The sequence below is a fragment of the Tachyglossus aculeatus genome, chromosome 3 (assembly GCF_015852505.1).
Source record: "Tachyglossus aculeatus isolate mTacAcu1 chromosome 3, mTacAcu1.pri, whole genome shotgun sequence".
NCBI classification, from domain to species: Eukaryota; Metazoa; Chordata; class Mammalia; order Monotremata; family Tachyglossidae; genus Tachyglossus; species Tachyglossus aculeatus.
The window spans coordinates 31,391,230-31,406,187 of NC_052068.1; the positions used below are offsets into that span (position 1 = coordinate 31,391,230).

The 14,958-nt window shown below is 43.6% G+C and overlaps 1 protein-coding gene across 1 annotated transcript in view; it reads right to left on the reverse strand.

Annotated features, from left to right (window-relative positions):
• The window catches only part of POLR3A (RNA polymerase III subunit A), a 55,095-nt gene that overhangs the window by 26,095 nt on the left and 14,042 nt on the right, over positions 1-14,958 (reverse strand). Inside the window, exons 6-15 of the mRNA XM_038743580.1 lie at positions 13,159-13,398; positions 12,863-13,025; positions 12,433-12,569; positions 10,842-10,945; positions 9,325-9,466; positions 5,797-5,937; positions 4,460-4,529; positions 3,311-3,438; positions 2,970-3,108; positions 1,411-1,575 (exon numbers count right to left, since the gene is read on the reverse strand). Coding sequence (XP_038599508.1) covers positions 1,411-1,575; positions 2,970-3,108; positions 3,311-3,438; positions 4,460-4,529; positions 5,797-5,937; positions 9,325-9,466; positions 10,842-10,945; positions 12,433-12,569; positions 12,863-13,025; positions 13,159-13,398 — 1,429 coding nt within the window. The remainder of the gene's footprint in view (positions 1-1,410; positions 1,576-2,969; positions 3,109-3,310; positions 3,439-4,459; positions 4,530-5,796; positions 5,938-9,324; positions 9,467-10,841; positions 10,946-12,432; positions 12,570-12,862; positions 13,026-13,158; positions 13,399-14,958) is intronic.

Below are 14,958 nucleotides of genomic sequence, written 5' to 3' on the forward strand. Positions count from 1 at the left end.
CCATCTCCAGTGCCTACTTTGGAGCTAAGGTGTCAAGAAAATGGGGTTCCCTTTTGTTTCAGCTTTATCTTCCTACTGGGAGACTGTAAAATGAAAGGAAAATATGTATATGTGCATTTACTTTAGAAGACAGCAGGTAAACCTGAGGCAGAATCCCCCCAAACTTGGACACAAAGGCAGAGCCTGGTTATTTAAAGGAGATGAAGGGATTGGTACTGCTGTGCCGATCAGTTTTAACAATCCAAGTGGACCGGACCCCAAATTCTGCTCAACTTGTTGGACTCTGACAAGGCTTCAGATGTGAAAGGCCAGGTCAGAGAGGTCTGGGCCTGAATGACCCAGCCCAAGCAAGTATCTGTGTGGTAGTCAGTAGTTGATAGCAGAAATTAGCAGGCTGGTGAGAAAAGGATGGGGGAGGGAGAGCATCTGACTGCCTGAGATCTTAGCACTCAAATGATGGTCTCTGAAAGGGGGCTGGCAATCTCTAAATGGGGTGAGGGAGCTTTGGTGGCTCTCTGACGTGGCCCAGAAGTCCGGAGTCAAGTCCAGTTGTTGCCGGGAAGGAGTAAGCTGGGAAATGGCTAAGCACCTCCCTCGCCCACCCAGCCAGGGAACTGGCTTTGACCCCTGGATGCAATCAGGTATCCTTATTTGTCAATTTATTGTTTTCAACCATGCCTTTAAAATGAACGGATTCATTAGTTCTCACCTTTATAAACCAAACTAGCTGAAATAGCTCAGCTCCCCCAATTCTAATGTACTCCTTTTTCTCATTCCCCCACCCCGAACCCTTAACACACACACACACACACACACACACACACACACACACACACACACACACACACACACACACACACTCTCACTCTTTCATTTTAAAATTGTTTCCTTTTCTTGTGGCAATGCCCCTACAAAGTAAGCGTAGGCACCCAGATGCACCTAGAAACAGACAAGCCATCACCACAAGGAACTGGACGACACAGTGCTTGGAGTGGCTACAACAGGGAACTGAAATGACTTGCCCGAGGTCACACAGCAGACAGGTGGCGGAGCCGGGATTAGAACCCATGCCCATCTTACTCTCAGGCCTGGGCTCTAGCCACTAGGCCACACTGCTTCCAGGCGGGGTCAAGTATTTTTGGAAGATGAATGGCTTTGGTCAAATGTCTCCCCCTTCTAGACTGTTTCCCCCCTTCTAGACTGTGAGCCTGTTGTAGGGTAGGGACCACCTCTCTCTGTTGCCGACTTGTACTTCCCAAGCACTTAGTACAGTGCTGGACACACAATAAGCGCTCAATAAATACGATTGAATGGTCTCCACATGGTAAGTGCTCAATAAATATGACTGAATGAATGAATTTAGGATTTTTTTTTCTAAATAGAGGAGAATCTTACAGAGGAGGTACTTACAGAGATAGACAGGAGCTAGTCTGGCCAGCCGGGACATTGCATCAGCAGCTTCGAGCTGTCCCCAGTCTCGCAGTAAAATGTAAAAGATGTTATTCTTGGATCCTGATCCTAAGGTTCCTTTGTCCATACTGCCGCTCATCAACTCGCTATTCTGGATGGTAACATCTGGAAACACAAAAAGGTCAATCCTGAAGGTTTCATGCTCTGGGCGATAGTTTTTTAAAAACCAGCCATTTGACTGTAAACTCCACAATGGCAGAGCTTCTGTTATATGTGCTCCTAAGTGCTTTGGACTCAGTAAGCAAACAACAAATGCAATGAATTGGTTTAAGTCATGGTAAACTTATGAAGCTAAAAAAGGATAAGATGGTGGTGTAAGGAAGTCTACTGCCCTTCTGCCAAGGCAGCAATACCCGTAGATAGATCCATGGACAATGTCCCACATCAATGTCTATAATAAATAGGGTGAAATGTTAGTTTTTCTAAAAAATGAACTACAAGCAGTTCTAGAAGTAGGGCAATTTATACTGATGGTTATTTCTGAAAGCCACCTGTACTCCATCAAAAATCAAATAAAGTAATTCCTAAGGAATAGTTACCCAAGAAAAAAAGCCAAGACACTTTCATGACAAAGGCCAAGGGATCTGGGGATGCTCTATCATTATGGACAGGAGGGAACACGGCTAATTCGGTTGTATCGTACTCTCTGAAGCACTTAGTTCGGTGTTCTGAACATAGTAAGTGCTCGACAAATACTATTGATAGGTTACGGAGCTAGAAGCATTTCTTGGAACACTGAATGTTGGAGGCACAGCTTTAAAGTGCTAGCTGAGTAAGGTGACCCATTATCAGATATATTTTTTTAAGATGAAATCTTCCAGGACTGTTAGCTCATTGTGGGCAGGGAATTCATTCATTCCATTGTATTTACTGGGCACTTACTGTGTGCAGAGCACCGTACTAAGCGCTTTGTGTCTGTTGTATTGCAATCTCCCAAGTGCCTCGTACAGTGCTCTGCACTCAGTAAGTACTCAGTAAACACAATTGAATGATGCCCTACAAGTCAGGTCCCCTACCTATACAGCTTTTTTTTTTTCCTCCATTTCAACTACAGTCCTTATTGGAGGCAGGATTTTGAAATATATTTTTGGGGAATTAAAGACCAAATTGATCAAATGGGCATAGCAGATTATATGATTAGTTTTCTACCAGGCATTCAGTTGGAGTTCAATAGTACTAATATATTAACAAAGACAACAGCAATATTTCTTTTGTATTTTTTTAAAGGTGGTTTAACTGAGTGGCCACCACACTCCTGCAAATCCACCCCAACTTTTTCTATCTTTCAGAAGTCCCTACCACATAAAACGGGATAAATGCAAGCTACACTCCTCTGCAAAACCCCACTCCTATCCAAAACGCTCAGAAAGACCATCATTTTTCTCCACTTGGATTTTACTTTTTCCAAGAGCCACCGAGTTCAATATCATTGGCCTTTGCCAGTGTTCCTCTTTAGTCTTTAAGTAGACCCTACAAACTAATGGGTTGGCACAACTCACAAGAATCGTTGACACAGAGATCCTCCCCTTTGCCACAGTACTGCTTGCCCTTAGTGCGGAGGTTGGCCCTCACAGGACTGGCATCGCTTGGTCTGAGGATGAGGCTGAAAACCTGCTTTCCGGTCCACAGGGTGACAGGCTGAAAGAGGACAAGAAAGGGATGGAAATACCAGTCAGGTCTCGGATAAGCAAAACATTATACAACTGGGATTATCCCAGTCTGATTTCCACACTAGGAAGCTTTAATGCATTCAGACAGGACAACACAGGATTCATCTAAGACACGAAACAATTAAACTTGGAGATAAACGCAAGTCAAAATCCACGTATGCTAAACAGACCTTTAGGATTGTTGGGGGCGGAAGGCGAACTTTAATCTTCTCATCTTTCCCAACCAAGATGGAAGCAATGATTTGACAGGTTTTAGCTCGGTCAAAGAAAGTATCTTTTAAGGTCAGAAGATAGGCACCTGAGAATAGTCAAACAATAGTGATTAAAAAAAAGGCATTAGAAAAGCAACAGACGAAACCATGCCGATCACTTGCTAGAAGATATTTTGACAATCACAAAAGGATAGGGGATATGTATAGACCGTGCCTCTTTCCCAACTGTGGCAATGTTGATTTTCAGGTCCATGCCTGAGAAAAAGCGGTTTGGGAACCAGTTAGATTAAGATTCCTCGATAATGTTGGTCTCAGAAACTGGAGTTGGAGTTCTGAACAGCTGTGTGATGATGATGGATGTAGGACCACCCGGAAAGCATTTCTTCCACTTATCTTTGTCTGTGACTAATGACTATTGAACACCTGTAATTTTGTAGAGCACACACACACCCAAACACCACACGTACTCTCTATTAAGAGAGTAGTCTTCTGTATTCAAAGGCACCACTGATGGAGAAATTCAACTGTCTGTGCATGTGTTGCTGTCATGGCCAGAGGGGCCAACTGTTCCGGCTACGTTGTGTACACACAAAGGTTTTCCCCTTGTTGCATCCTCATGCTGCCGCGCCTTTCTGTTGGTTGTCCTCAACAACTGACTCCCTGTTTTTCAGCCGGATCATGGCAGCGTCTGAGACTGTTTTCGCCTCAGCTCACCAGTCAGTGGATTTCTGATTAGCTGAATCTGGGTAAGGCGGGCAATTTTTAGGGACTCCTTTTCTGTTCTCCACAAAACAGTGCACTTCTAAAACAAGGCTCATCACCTTCTTCAACCTACTTCCCTTTCGTTCCTACCATGAGACTTTCCTACTTTTGGACACGTCTGACTGCCAACCGCTAACAAATTAAACAATTCTAAGCACTAGACAAATTAAACCTACAAGATTATTCATATACCTCTCATTTAATTAACCTCAAACCACAACAAGGCATTGCCTAACGTATGGGATTACTAATTTTTTAAATCTCCAAATTGGTATGCTTAGGCCATATTGCCTTCACAGCGTAATTATAAATGTTTTCTTTGAAAATGAACATCACACCACACACCTGTCAGAAAGTCTTGAATGGCAGCAATTAGTGGCTCCCCGTTTCTTGGCGTTACAAGGTTCGCTTTGGTCTAAGGAATACAAAATATTAAGTAAATCTTACTAATTAGAACTTCTATAACCAGAGAAACACTGGCACCTGTCCACATGTTTTGTTTTCTTGTCTGTCTCCCCCTTCTAGACTGTGAGCCCGTTGCTGGGTAGGGACCGTCTCTGTATGTTGCCGACTTGTACTTCCCAAGCACTTAGTACAGTGCTCTGCACACAGTAAGTGCTCAATAAATACGACTGATTGAATGAATGAATGAATGAATGGCAACACCTTGCAGCAAACATTTCTTGTGAACGCACCCACATGTTTTTCTTGTGTCTTCTAAAGGGGACACTCTAGGAAATGTTAAAATAAAATTAATATTAATATTATCAATAATAACACGCATTTGTTAGACACTAATAGCATGCCAAGCACTGTAGTAAGTGCTGGGGTGGATACAAGATAATCACATCTGATGCAATCCTTGACCCACATGGACTTTACAGTCTGAGAGGAAGGGGGGAATGGATATTTAATCCCCATTTTACAGATGAGGAAACCGAGGCACCAAGAAGCTAAATAACTTGCCCAAGGTCACACAGAAGACAAGTCCTGGCTCTCACGCCCTTCTCTATCCACTGGGCCATGCTTCTTCATTTTCTCCCCAAAACTAAAATTAAGCCTTCACTTTTCTTGTTTCCCCTTTTTTACTGATGAATTGTCTAGTTGCTTATGAAGATTATAAATTACTTTTGGAACCACTCTCTGTACCAACAACCCAGCAATATCCTAGGTTACTTGAACATATTAAATTGCTTCTCCCAGTACCAAGATATAAGAGGTCGTTTTCTCAAAAAATATGCTATTTTATTACTGTAGTTACTACTACTAATAATAATAAAATAAGAATTGCATTTGTTAAGTGCTTACTATGTACCAGGCACTGTAGTAAACACTGGGGTGGATACAAGCAAATTGAGTTGGACATAGTTCCTGTCTGTTGGAAGGCGTGCTTTAAAACAGATATACACTCAACTCTTTGGCCTGGATTTAATAATGTTCACCCGGTCTAAGCACAATAAATACTTGGACAATGGGGACGCACAGAAAAAAAATCAAATATTCTGGCCATGAGAGTGGCTAAGCTGGGGAACACGTGTGGCTGCCCAGGTCATGTCAGATCCGAGGCCCTCCTCACAGAACTCACGATGTTTTTGAGCCAAAAAATAAAATAAATAATAACAGTTTTAATGTAGCAGAGAGAGGAACTACAACTGAAAGCCGGCCACTGAGCTCTCGCATACCCCCATCAGGACGAGCGCTTCGGCCTTCGCCTCTTCCGTCTGAGGTAAATGAAGATTCATTTCGTCACCATCAAAATCTGCATTGTACGGTGTGCAGACACATTCGTTAAATCTAAAGGTCCGGTGGGGCTTGACTCTGGCCTACAGGGAGAGAAAAACAAACAAGTAAGACCAACCGAAAAAGGAATTGATCATTTAGCCACACTGCCCAAGTTGTGCAACTTTTAAAAAATACTATCTAGAAAACTGGGCACTTTTGCTTTTGGAAACAGACTGTCCATGTGCTCTATTCAGACACGAGAGTGTTATTTAGCCAATACTTTCTATCGTAGTGGCATTTTAAGTAGTCTTAATAGATCAGACTGTAGTGATATGAATTTATTATAAAACTATTTGGCTCCTGGAGCCTAGGATTTCAAAAAACATTAATTGCAAAATGCCAAACAGCCAACCGTAAACATCCTTCGCAGGAGGGTTTGTGCCAACCTCGTAAAAATACCAATTATGCATGTAGAGTTTAAGACTGCCTATTTGTTGTTTTGCACCACCAAGTGGAAAGACTTCTGTAGAGTGCTCAATTCTGCCGTACCTGACTCCCGCAAACATTTCCCTTAACAGCCTGCTTACGTAAACTGCTAACAAACTAGATTCAGCCTTAGTAACGAGTTCCTGAATTGAACTGTTTTATTAATATTTTATGAACTAGAGCTGCCGTTCTCTTCCGCTTGAAGTTTTTTTTTAAAAAAATATAACTAGACTTTTTTTAAAAAAGTACAATCAGGCAACAAAGGTCTTATTTTGGGAGAAAATCAAGCCGAAAGGGAACCAAGCTAAGATGAAATTTTCAGTTATTTTGAACCATCTATCCCTTCTCTCTTGCTGCCTGGCAACCACCTGCTGATCAAAGGCTCGATCCGTCAATGGTATTTGAGCTCTTACTGTGTGCAGACACTGAATTAACCGCTTGAGAGAGTATGATACAAGACAGTTGGTAGACACATTCCCTGCCTACAACAAGCTTCCGGACTAAAGGGGCACAGCATCAGTGTTATGCTGGGGTCACTTGGGTTATAAACCAGTCCTGCCCACAATCAAGGCCCTACTGAGAGCTCACCTCCTCCAGGAGGCCTTCCCAGACTGAGCCCCCTCCTTCCTCTCCCCCTCCTCCCCCTACCTTACCTCCTTCCCTTCCCCACAGCACCTGTATACATGTTTGTATGGATTTATTACTCTATTTATTTTACTTGTACATATCTATTCTATTTATTTTATTTTGTTAATATGTTTTGTTTTGTTCTCTGTCTCCCCCTTCTAGACTGTGAGCCCACTGTTGGGTAGGGACCGTCTCTATATGTTGCCAACTTGTACTTCCCAAGCGCTTAGTACAGTGCTCTGCACACTGTAAGCGCTCAATAAATACGATTGATTGATTGATAAACCTCTGTGCTTACTTCACAGCGTGTTGCCCCCTTCCCTGCCTATTCATTTGTGGCACCCTGAGCACCAGTGTGAACCCAACCCATGAGATGCAGTGTGGCCTAGTGGATAGAGCCCGGGCCTGGGAATCTGAAGGATCTGGGTTCTAATCCCGGCTCCGCCACTTGTCTGCTGTGTGACCTTGGGTTAGTCACTGAACTTCTCAGTTACCTCATCTGTAAAATGGGGATTAAGACTGTGAGCCCCATGTGCAGCAGAGACTGTGTCCAACCTGAATAGCTTGTATCCACCCTAGCACTTAATACAATGCCTGGCACATAATAATAATAATATTCACTAAGCGCTTACTACGTGCCAAGCACTGTTCTAAGCACTGGGGGAGATACAAGGTAATCAGGCTGTCCCACGTGGGGCCCACAGTCTTCATCCCCATTTTACAGATGAGGTAACTGAGGCACAGAAGTTAAGTGACTTGCCCAAAGTCACATAGCTGACAAGTTACGGAGCCAGGATTAGAACCCACGACCTCTGACTCCCAAGCCCGTGCTCTTTCCACTGAGCCACGCTGCTTTTCTATAATTATGTTATTTGTTAAGCGCTTACTATGTGCCAAGCACTGTTCTAAGCGCTGAGGTAGATACAGGGTAATCAGGTTCTCCCATGTGGGACTCACAGTCTTAATCCCCATTTTACAGATAAATTCACTGGGGCCCAGAGAAGTTAAGTGACTTGCCCGAGATCACAAAGCAGATAGGTGGCAGAGTCGGGATTAGAACCCACGTCCTCTGACTCCCAAGCCCAGGCTCTTGCCACTAAGCCACGGTACGCATTTAACTAATACCAGAAAAATAAAGCCAAAAACAAAACAAAACCCCAAAACAAACGAAAACAAACTGCAAGGACAGCAGAGTGCAAGGGGAGCTATGCAAACCACTAATACAAAAATGAATTCCTTGGCTCTTGCCCTTAAGTCTCAAGAATGAGGCCCATCTTGATGGGAAACTCCATCATCGAGTTCCTCTCATTTCATTTCTTTGTGAGAGGGATGGAGAAAGAAAGCCATTTTCTTCCATTTCTGTTTCCAGTTTGATAACCTTGGGCAAGCATTTGCTTAAGGTATTTAGTTTAGCACTTATATGTAAGGCGCTGTACTAAGCGCTGGGGTAGATACAAGGTGATCAGGTTGGACAGATAGGGCTCAAAGTGTTAAGCTTCATTTTACAAAGGCAGTAACTGAGGCTCAGAGAAGTGATTTGTTCACGCTAACAGAGCAGACAAATGGTGGAGTCAGAATTAGAACCCAGGTCCTCTGCCTCGCAGGCCATTCTCTTTCTCCTAGGCCACACTCGCTAGTTCTCTTCCTCCCTTCAAAGCCCTACTGTGAGCTCACCTCCTCCAGGAGGCCTTCCCAGACTGAGCCCCCTTTTTCCTCTCCTCCTCTCCAACCCCTCCGCCCTACCTTCTTCCCCTCCCCATAGCACTTGTATATATTTGTACAGATTTATTATTCTATTTATTTTACTTGTATATATTTACTATTCTATTTATTTTGTTAATGATGTGCATAGAGCTTTAATTCTATTTGTTCTGACGACTTTGACACTTGTCTACATGTTTTGTTTTGTTGTCTGTCTTTCCCTTCTAAAATGTGAGCCCACTGTTGGGTAGGGACCATCTCTATATGTTGCCAGCTTGTACTTACCAAGTGCTTAGTACAGTGCTCTGCCCACAGTAAGTGCTCAATAAATACGATTGGATGAATGATCGAATGACTATCTCTATATGTTGCCAACTTGTACTTCCCAAGTGCTCAGTATAGTGCTCTGCACACAGTAAGCGCTCAATAAATATGACTGACTGAATGAATGAATGATAGCATTGTATTGCTTAAACTACATAATAACTTCTAGAAAGTTTGGTGAAAAATTAAAGTGGGAAGAGAAAGTCAGAAAAACTTAATGACAGCACTGGCAATTTCCCCCTAACATCAGAATAAAAAAAAAACCTTCGCACCTTGTTGAATATGTATGCTAAACTCATTAAACTACCAACACACACAGACATACACCATGCACAGAATCCCTTACTTACTAGATGAGCCATGATGCTCAATTTATGTAGTGATGGCTGTCGGTTGAATAACACTACATCACCATCTATGAGGTGTCTTTCTACAATGTCACCATACTTGAGTTCCTGGGCCATCTTCTCCCGGTTTCCATACTTCAAAAACCTTGAGGCATGACAAAAAAAAAAAAAAAAAAGTGAAGAGCTCAGGGAAAAGAAAACTCCTCTCCTATACTGAGAGTCTTAAGAGACTCTGCTAAGTAATGTGTCTAATGTGACTAAGACTATTCTCAAGAAAATTCCATCTCCAAATGAACTGCCTGAGGCAACCCCATAATGGAGAAAGACCGATTAGACTTGAGTCCTTCCTCTCTGGCAAAAAACATGGTGTGTGGAGCTAAATGGAGAATGAAGCCAACACACCAAGTTTACTTCCCTGTACCCTTAGTTCTGCCAGAAATTAGATATGTCCCTACAGCAAGATTGCGGAATATTCATCCAACAATGTGAATCTGTCTGGATAGAGCACACCACAATGAGTGAATCAACTGCACTTACTGAGTGCTTAACGTGTGCACAACACTGTACTAAGTGCTTGTGAGAATACAATATAACCAAGTTAGCAGATACATTCCCTACCCCTAACTAGCTTCCAGTCTCGAAACAGTACAATAAATTAATGTGTGTGTGTGTGTGTGTGTGCACGTGTGTGTGTATATATATATATATATCGTATCTTTTATTCACCCCACCCTCAGCCCCACAGCACTCTCTCTCTCTTATATAATATATATCTTTTATTCACCCTACCCTCAGCCCCACAGCACATATATTATATATATTATAATATATAATAGCATATATATAGCATATATATAGCAGCATATAATATATATATATAATAGAGAGAGAGAGTGTGCTGTGGGGCTGAGGGTGAGGTGAATAAAAGATACAATTCCAAGTGCAAAGGCAACACAGAAGCGAGAGGAAGTAGGAAAAATGAGGGCTTAATTGGGTAAGGCCTCTTGGAGATGTGATTTTAATAAGGCTTTGAAAGTGGAGAGAGTAGCAGTCTCTCGTATATGAAGGAGGACAGAGTTCTTCCAGCCCAGAGGCAGTACATGGGTGAGGGATCAGTGGAGAGACAAATGAGACCAAGGTACAGAGTCCACAGAGTCTGAAGAAAAAGTTGGAGAGCATTCACATGACGTCTGGCCCAAGATAAATTCCACACTGTAACTCTTCCTCAAAATGGGGCCATGCAAGCATGTACACCCCTTGTAGAGTTAAAAACACCAAAAAACTTCTTTGAATATTTTTAAATTTACTTCAGAGCAACTGATCTATGAATACACAATTGCAGGTTAGTTGAGGGAAACATTGGGAACAGATGCAAAATGCATTTTCCAGAAGCCAAGTCATGGGATCAAAAAACGTACATTCTAAGACAGACCGCCAGTAAGACCAACTCTGGGATAAGCTGAAACATCGTTTCAGCATGGGGGAAGGAAACAAAGATAAATGGACAGGGAAGATGGTACCTTTTCATTTGCATATGTCTTTGCTGGATGAAATTTGCTCCTGGATGAACTTCAGGACCGTTCCGTACAAGCTTCCTCATAAAACTGATATTAGCTTTGTTCACCTGCAGAATCAATCAACCGGTAGTATTTGAGTGCTTACCATGTGAAAGGGACTGTTCTAAGCACAACAATATAACAGACACATTCCCTGCTCACATGAGCTTACAGTCTAGAAGGGGAGAAAAACATTAACATAAATAAAAATATGTACATAAGCATTACGGGGTTGGGGGCCAGGGGTGGTGAATAAAGGGAGTAAGTCAAGGTGAGGAAGAAGGGAGTGGGAAGTGAGGACTTAGTCAGAGAAGGCTTCTTGGAGGAGGTGTGCCTCCAATAAGGCTTTCAAGGTGGGGGGATTGCTGGATATGAAAAGAAGGCATTCCAGACCAGACGCAGGACATGGGCAAGACGTCAGTGGTGGGACAGACGAGATCAAGGTACACTGAGAAGGACGGCATTAGAGGAGAAAACGTTTAGGCTGGGTTGTAGTAGGAGTGTAGCGAGGTAAGGCAGGAGGGGGCAAGGTGACAGTGTTTTAGAGTTGACAGGAGTCTCTGATGCGGTGGTAGATAATGATAATAATAATAATAACGATGATGGTATTTGTTAAATGGAGGTTCTTGAGGAGTGGGGAAATATGGACTAAATTTTTTTTGTAGAAGAATGATCCAGGCAACAGAGTACAGTATGGACTTGAAAGGAGAGAGGCAGGAGGTCAGCAAGAAGGCCGATACAGTAATCTATGCCAGACAGGATAAGTGCTTGGATTAAAGTGGTAACAGTTTGGATGGAGAGGAAAGAAAACATTTTAGTGATGTTGTGAAGGTTGAACTGATAGGATTTGGTAATAGATTGAGTAAGTGGGTTGAATGAGAGAGGGGAGTCAAGGATAAAGCCAAGATTACAGGCTTGTGAGACACGAAGGATGGTGGTGCTGTCTACACTGGGGGGGAAAGTTGAGGGGAGGACAGGGTTTAGGTGGGAAGAGGAGGAGTTCTATTCTGGACATGTTAAGTTTGAGAAGACGTCAGGACAACCAAGTAGAGATGTCTTGAAGACAGGAGGAAATGTGAGACCGCAGAGGGGGACAGAGATCAGGGCTGGAGATGTGGATTTGAGAATTGTTCCCCTTGCCTTCCTAAGGCTTGGGCCCCGGATCAGAGAGGTGAGCCCCACATGGTCTCTAACAAGAAGCCCTTTGCATGGAGTCTTTGCTGTCTCGAGGCATCCCTCCCCAGGCTGTTCTTAAAATGGAGCCCCCCCCGCCCACACATACACAATTTGGAGACTGCTCCAAATTACAGTCTGGGTTGTTGCCCCTGTGGTTCAAGGTGACCCCACAGGAGGCTCCGACCCGCTGATGCTCTCAACCCATCTCTCAGAGTTGAGTCCCTGCAGATGAGAACATTTTAAAATAATCTAAGTCATCCCTGGTTTTCCTTCAGTAGGCCAGTGGAGTTGGCATCACACACGCTTCCTCAAAAAAACATCCTTCCCCTCGTTCCCCCCATTCCCACAAAAAAAGGGGAAATGATTTGACAGCACTTACTTTTTCTGGAAAGGTTAGTATTTTAGCCACATGAACCGGAACAGCTACTTCATCTATGCGGAGATTGGGATCGGGCGAGATTACCGTTCTACCGGAAAAATCTACTCTCTTTCCAGAGAGGTTTCCCCTAAACCGACCTGCCGTGAGAACAAATAAAATTCAAAGTTAGAGCGAGGGGGTTCCCCCAACTCATGCCACTCTGTTGGTTACTCATACAGCTGGTCTTCATTTTCATAGTGACATTATAGACAGCGAGATACGTCCTGAGGATCCTGGGATTACTACAACACCCTGGGATTACTACAAACTAGAAGAAGCTTACACGTCCCCTCGTTTTGTGTGAAAAAGCAGAAAATATAAAAAGCAATCCAACAGCTCATGAACATGACACTGAGAAAGAAGACGGGGGAGGAAAAGGCTTTAGATATACCTTGTTTTCCCTTCAGTCTCTGAACAAAACCTCTGGTCCATTTCTTGGGTGCCATGTTGAGAGGAATTCCAGAGAGCTCACTGTTAATGTAGAGGGCACACTGAAGCTGCAGGAAGTCCCAGTCTTCCATGATCATCTGGGTTTTGGCACCCGATATCCGATGCTAAAAAAATCCAGCAGAAATATGAACAAAAATCCATTTGCTCCTAAATCAGGTCTGTCACTACACGCCGGCCTTGAATTGCAAATAAAATACAGACCCTGACTCGGACGGAATACTCATCCCAGAGGCTCACCTTTTTGATCACATCGTTGAGGAAAATGATCTCCGTCAGTTTCATTGTCAAGTCGTCTTCATTAGTGCCGGACTTCAAATCACTCACCACGGAGGGCCGGATGCACAAGGGAGGGACCAGGAGTCGGGTCAGGATCAAGTCGGAGGGTTTCCCGGCTTCTGGGTTCATTAGGAGAAGTGGAATGTCCTCTGCCGGGATGCGCTTGAATAAATTTAGCACTGTCAAGGGGTTCAAATTTTCCTATGAAATTCAAGGAGCAAGGGTGGCATGTTAAAAAAACAAACCTCTCAGTCTGCTATATGATATTTTTGCAAGATTCCTCCACTTTATTCCAACTTCATAATAGGAAGAGCGTTTATTGAGCATCCACTGGGAGCAATGATTTGTACTCCACAGTACAAGAAGTGCAAAACAGAAGTGACATATTCCCGGCCCGCAAAGAGCTTACACTCTGATGAAGGACTCTAATATAGAAATACTTAGAAGAAAAGCAAGTTGAAGGTTCAGTTGAATAACATCTACACAAAAGGGCTCAGACTGGGTATAAATAAGGACATAAGTGGTGGGTTGGTAGAATTTGGGATGCTGGGGATTAACTGGGGAAGGCTGGTTGAAGGTAGGGAAAATTTCGGAGGGCACTGAATGTGGGGAGATCTGTGGCCTGCCACATTTGAGAAGCAGCATGGCTCAGTGGAAAGAGCACGGGATTTGGAGTCAGAGGTTGTGGGTTCGAATCCCAGCTCCGCCACATGCCTGCTGTGCGAACTTGGGCAAGTCACTTAACTTCTCTGTGCCTCAGTTACCTCATCTGTAAAATGGGGATTAAGACTGTGAGCCCCACGTGGGACAACCTGATCACCTTGTACCCCCTCCAGCGCTTAGAACAGTGCTTTGTACATAGTAAGCGCTTAACAAATGCCATCATTATTATTATTATTATTATTATTATTATTTGAGGAGGAGGGAATTCCAGGCTGGGGGGAACAGGGTGGGTGAGGGAGAGGCGAGAGTGAGGTACAGTTAGAAGGGTGGCTTGAGAGGTGTGAAGGGAATGAGAAGACACCATATGGAGAGGATGGGGGCTCTGAAACCGACCATGAAGAGCTTTTCTTTGACATGGAAACATGTGTACAGCAGCAGGCAGTAAATTGGGGAGGGGGAGAGGCTACAGGTAAGGAGGTCAGTGAGGTGGCTGATGTAGTTTTCTAGCTGAGCTACAACCAGAGCTTGGACCGGTTTCTGTTTGGGGTGAATGCCAATCAATCAATGGTATTTACTGAGCACTTACCATGTGCTGAGCACTGTACTAAGCACTTGGGAGAGTACAAAACAGAGTTAGCAGACACGCTCCCTGCCCACAACTGGCTTAGAGTCAATAGGTACATTATATCATAGTATTATCTCTTATGCTTTATGGCTCAAAGTGAGAAGCAGCGTGGCTCAGTGGAAAGAGCCCGGGCTTGGGAGTCAGGAGGTCGTAGGTTCTAATCCCGGGCTCCGCCACTTGTTAGCTGTGTGGCTATGGGCAAGTCACTTAACTTCTCTGTGCCTCAGTTACCTCATCTGTAAAATGGGGATTAAGACTGCGAGCGCCACGTGGGACAACCTGATTACGCTGTATCTCCCCCGGAGCTTAGAACAGTGCTTGGCATATAGTAAGCGCTTAACAAATGCCATCACTATTATTATTACCATTTACTGGTTTTACTGCTGTCAATGCTGTCCGGAGATTGGCCCTTTGAAAACTTGGTTAAGTTAGACATTCTTAGACTTATCTGTCTGTCACTAACCCTTCCCCCA